Here is a 5,190-nt window from a genome sequence, read left to right as displayed (position 1 = left end):
GGATTGTAATTTGAACATTTTACCATAAGTCCTTAAAAAAATTGAAAACATACGTACCTGTATAATTCTTCACAAAATGTTTTTCTAGGGTCCAATTAGCTTGAGTTTTCTCCTTCTCTTCCCTTGTATTTACATTCCCAGAATAATCCCACTCATTTATTTTCTGTCTGTGACTTGGCACTTTTGCCATTTTTGATAGGGAAAAAAATTTGTGCCTAGTGGAAAGCATAAAAGTTGCATGCGGGTTAGTGCGCAAAAACCTTTTGTTTATCTATCCTAATACGTGACACAATAACTCACTCATACGCAAATATATTCCTCCAATTTTTGAAATAATCATATATTTCTGAAATTTGGAATTATCAGATGAAAGATTAGTCCATCTTTTACTTTATTTTTAGTACTAATCTTAGATTTTATAGGTAATTAAATCAATGATCAATCCCGTCTGCCCTTCTACAGCAAATAATGCGAAACCCTCTTTTGAGTTTTCATGAAGGGCAATATATTTTGCGAAGGTTTCCTCGCTGACTCCGCACAAATATCAAAAAATATTTTCTTTATCTTTTTCTGTTGTAGCTTGCTATAGTGCAGATCCATCCTCCGTACATTCTTTCTTTATTATCATATAACCAGCATGTCATTCTAATCTCATATATATAGAAACAGATTCCATTCCTTCACAAGCTATCCTAGGACCCTAGCTACGTATGATATACAAAAAGTTTAAAAAATGTTCACTCTTCCATCAATAACTTCTCTTTTATCTATATCCTTCATTTTGGCATGTATTCTTCTGTGAACCATGTTGTGAATAGACATGATATCTTCAATACTATCGTGAAGCTTTTTGCATGATTCATCAAGTGAGAGATTGGGAAATGGCTCCTCAATTAGAACTCCAACCTGAATTCATATTTCAATGTTTTTAGTATGGTGGTTCAAATATTAGCTGATAGAAAACAAAGTACCCAACTTACAAAGAATAACAAATAGAAAGGTTAGCTGGTTGAATAAAGAAATTGAAAAAATCTGGCTGGTGTGAAAGTTCTACTGCATACGCAGATCCCTGTTTCTTTCAAATCTTTGTAGCAAAAAACTCTTAGCAATAAAATCGACAGACATATCTTTGTTTCTTGGGTCACATGTTACAGACAATACATTGAGTGAGGCTATGGTACTTTGCAATGTGCAGATCGGTCCATGCTATGAATCTATATCTCCGTTTTCAAAGTCCAAACAGTCAATCTGAACTATTCAATCATATGAAAATATACTTCCAATCAAATTTTAGACCTTTTAACTATTTTTTTTAGATAGGTAGAAAATCACCTGATAAAAAATGTAAAATTTGATCACATTGAACGTCAGATCAACTGTTTGAACTTTTAAAAATGATAATATGAATCCTTAGCACGGACCTATGTGCGCATTGCTAAGTACCATAACCTCAACTTTAACAGATTTGTCATCTGTTCTTATTCTTTTTGTTTTTCTTGGCTTGATTTGACACAGTTCCATGAGTGCTGAGAGTAAATTCACTGAGAATTAATTGCATGACTGATTGTTGATTGAGGTTTAACTAAAAATATCTTACTTCTTCAATGCAAAACAAAGAGGCAGCACTGATGAAGGTAGCAGGGACTACAATCCAGTTACAATCTTCCCATAGTATAATAGGAAGGCTAAGATGCCACAACACAAGAAATCTTGATGTAAGTCTAGTATATGACAGTGGGATAGGTAATTGTATTAGTTGTTCGCACACGCCTATTCCTTCATGAAAGCATGAGATCTTTTCCTCCTAAATACAAGCAAGCAAAATTTTCAAATATTTACATCAACTTAAATAAACAGCAATGATATAATTAAATTATGAGCCCAAAATTCACTTTAACAGGCTTGCATGAATGGTGTCCTCACAGACTGAAGGATTCAGATTTGATAGTAAAAAAAGTATCAGCACAAATGGATCATATCAGTCCTTGATTGTATTCTAACAATTCCTTTAAATGGTCAATAAAACCATCTGAACTTCAAGTAAACACCGAAACTTCAACATATGCAATTATACGAAAAAAAATATATAACTTGAACACCCTGTCAGTTCTACCCCCAACTAAATAAAACTACATAAGATGATAAATGAAGAAAAAAAGGAAATGTGAACCAGATTTGGTGATACAGGTTAAGCAGATTGTGAGCTTTATCCTTAGCTTTCACAATTTTTTTTCTGTTTTTTATGAAATTAATTTCTTTTTATTGGGTTTATGCTGCACTGACACATAAAAATTAAGCTTTAAACATTTAGTACGCCCCCAAAAGGAAAAAAGAAGACAAAATTTAAAGCCAAAGTACCAATTCCTCACCTTGTTATTCATCCTCCCCAATTTTCACAATTCTGAGGTTGTGCTTGTGACAACAAAATTTTTGTATGATCCGTGCAAACTGTACCAGATTATTTTAATATGTTGGAATGAACAATTATCCCAAAAGGAAAGAATATACTGCTAGTGTTACAGGACCAAAGGTAGAAAATTCATGATAATTTTGATAGAGTGAGAAGTATTTACCAGGAGATTTCTTTTCTGTTCATCAAGGTGCAAAACATGAACGGATTGCGTAATGAACTCAATGATACAACGAGGACGATGGTTTGACCTAAGAAGAATAGACAAATCTTCTTCTTCAAGCAAATTCCGTAGATCTGCTCTGATGTCTGACCCATCGATGATGTGGCACTGCAAATAGACCTATGTTAGTTTCTTGGACTTAGAGTTTATATATATGTGTGTGTTTTTCTTATTACTTTCAGGAAAGGTACGGCATGCTCCTATGTCTAATGCATGTTGGCAGTATAATAAAAGGAGTACAAACAGAACCACCGATCACAGTATGATCAGGTAAAATTCTCTCACTACTGATAAGCTAGAGGAGAGAGAGGGGCACCTATGCAATTATACTGCAATATTCTTAGAGATATCATGTTTTAATCATTGCAAATTTAGGATAAGATAGTTAAAATCACAAATTAAGCAAGAAATGCTGGGCTGGGACATATTAAACACGGAGTTACTCAGCTTGCCATGCATCTAACCACGTCTTTGGCACTTGGAGTGAACGGTCAGTGGCTGGTACATACAAAAATTTCTTAAATATCTCCAATTTTACAGCACTTGATAGTGCCTCAATTTTACTTCAAAATTTCTGCCAGTACATTTTGACACTGACCCTTGACAATTAGGCATTAAAACGGTAAAGGTTGTCTGAACTCAACTGCTTAGCCTCATGATTTCAACTCCCACACATATAAACTGAGCATCAGTTAACTCAACACTAGTGCAAAAATTGACCATTAGTTAGCCCTTAATTGAATGATTGCCATCAAGTAGACTCAATTCACCTAACTTCACATCAGAAAAGAAGAGGCTAAAACTGGTCAAATGCACTGGTGCCTTAACAACCACTACACCTGTGCACCAGTTCAGTCTCAGACAGGTAGCATACCTTAAGAACCACCGGAAATGCCATGATATAATTAATCAGGGATCTTCTAATCAAACCATCCTTCCCATTCAAATTGAGCACTATAGATGCTAGCTCCCCAGCCCCCACAATCACCTTCATCCACACCTTCCTCCCCTCCACGAACCTCGCATAAGACGCCTCAGTTCTAAACACCAGCAACAGCGCCAGTGCCGGTGCCGTCAATTGGTACGGCAGCGGTGATGCCTTCAAAACGGGAAAGATCGAATTCGGTAGCCACTCAAGCGACACAGCGGTGTTGTACAGGGCGATGAAGGCGGCAAAGGTGGTGAGGGAGAAGACAGGGGGGATGAGGGAGAGGATGACACGGGACGAGAGAGATGTAAGTAGATGACGAAGGTGGCGCTGGGAGCTGCGGTGGTCCCGCCAGTTCTCCGGTTTATAGAGAGGCCGTGGGTTCTTCACGCGGCTTTCCTTCACTTCATCGGCCCAATCGGGGATCCAGCGGAGAAAGGAGACAAGGGAAAAGGGGGAGGGGTTAGACCTGGAATTTGAGGAACAGACTATGGGGATGAAATGGCGCCTGGATTTGAATTTGAATTGGGGTTTGGTGAGTGGAGGGAGGGTTAAGGACATGATTTTATCTAGGGTTTAGGTGTTGGAATGGGGAAAGCAGGGTAGAAGAGAGTCGGACTGTGAGAGTGTAACAAGTGTTCAAATGATTCCATGGAATTGGGAGAATCTGAGGGAAAAGTTATCCTCTGCGGAGGTTTTCCGTGCGGTGCTGTGCGGTGGTTTTGATCTGGTCCGTTTGTTTAGAATCGGACGGACCAGATCAAATCTTGCCCGAATTTTAAAAAAACTCAACATTTGGTGAACCCTTAATCCAGACCGTCCGATCCGAAATGAACGTACCAGATCAAAACCACCGCACAGAAAACCTCCGCAGATGATAGCGTTTCGAATCTGAGAAGAAGTTGGAAAAGTGAATTTGTTTGGTTATGCCATCATTTGTGGAGGATATTCTTACGCGAGTCCGGATACTCTGCATTACTATACCGTTTGAATTTGAATCCAAACCGTCCGATCAAATATCGGACCAATCCAGCCCAAATCAATAATATTCGGAACTTCTTAAGCTAATATATAGAACGTACCAGATTCAAACTTAAGATGTTAGGTACTTGAGATGTTTGCAATTCATCTTTCTCATGTGTTTCGATGAGAGGCTCTAGCTGGCTCTTTGAATTGAGCTCTGGAAAATATGAACCGTTTAAACTTTTCAGTACGAATCTTAAGGCAAAAATAATACTGCTGTATTCTGGATAATTCCGAAGAGGCACCGAAAAATATTGGGCCTCCTGAGATCCGGGCTCCTAGTATATGGGCTTTTAAATTTTAAGCTCCTGGTATATGGGCTTTTAAATATTTCGTAAGGATCTTTTGGGCTGGAATGTGGCTTACACATCTGAAATTTGAATCTTCGTGCTAAAGTTGGAGCCTGTCATCTTTGCAAGAGCAACTGGTGCATTTCAAGTGTCAACAATTAAAATATTTAAAAAAAAAAAAAAAAACGGAGGTAATATGAAACTCTATAAGCGAGAAAAGTTTTCACATTTAATTACCATGAAACATTATTTATGGCATTGTCCGTCTGATTTGCTGCTGCTTTATTTATTTTGATAAAAAAAGCTTTTACATTCT

General features: G+C 37.5%; 1 protein-coding gene across 1 annotated transcript; it reads right to left on the bottom strand.

Moving 5' to 3' along the window:
- Nucleotides 1–544: 544 nt before the first annotated feature.
- On the bottom strand, nucleotides 545–4,236 carry LOC144551569 (voltage-dependent chloride channel 1, chloroplastic-like). Its single transcript, XM_078299595.1, has 4 exons — nucleotides 3,508–4,236; nucleotides 2,574–2,741; nucleotides 1,598–1,804; nucleotides 545–906 (listed from the first exon to the last, which is right to left on the bottom strand). Exons 1-4 carry the CDS (start codon nucleotides 4,120–4,122, stop codon nucleotides 727–729), a joined length of 1,170 nt encoding a protein of 389 aa, XP_078155721.1. The 5' UTR covers nucleotides 4,123–4,236; the 3' UTR covers nucleotides 545–726.
- Between the last annotated feature and the right edge of the window lie 954 nt (nucleotides 4,237–5,190).

The sequence above is a fragment of the Carex rostrata genome, chromosome 3 (genome assembly GCF_964058835.1).
Source record: "Carex rostrata chromosome 3, lpCarRost1.2, whole genome shotgun sequence".
NCBI classification, from domain to species: Eukaryota; Viridiplantae; Streptophyta; class Magnoliopsida; order Poales; family Cyperaceae; genus Carex; species Carex rostrata.
Note: the sequence above shows the minus strand (reverse complement) of the source record. Positions and strands in the feature narration are given on the sequence as shown.

What these genes read in the sequence shown, in the direction of transcription:
- LOC144551569 (XM_078299595.1), bottom strand. Translation starts at nt 4,122, where the DNA reads ATGTCCTTAACCCTCCCTCCACTCACCAAACCCCAATTCAAATTCAAA. An exon ending in CATTTCCGGTGGTTCTTAAG is followed by an intron (nt 2,742 to 3,507) that starts GTATGCTACCTG and finishes GTCTATTTGCAG; the next exon opens with TGCCACATCATCGATGGGTC. An exon ending in AACAGAAAAGAAATCTCCTG is followed by an intron (nt 1,805 to 2,573) that starts GTAAATACTTCT and finishes GCTTGTATTTAG; the next exon opens with GAGGAAAAGATCTCATGCTT.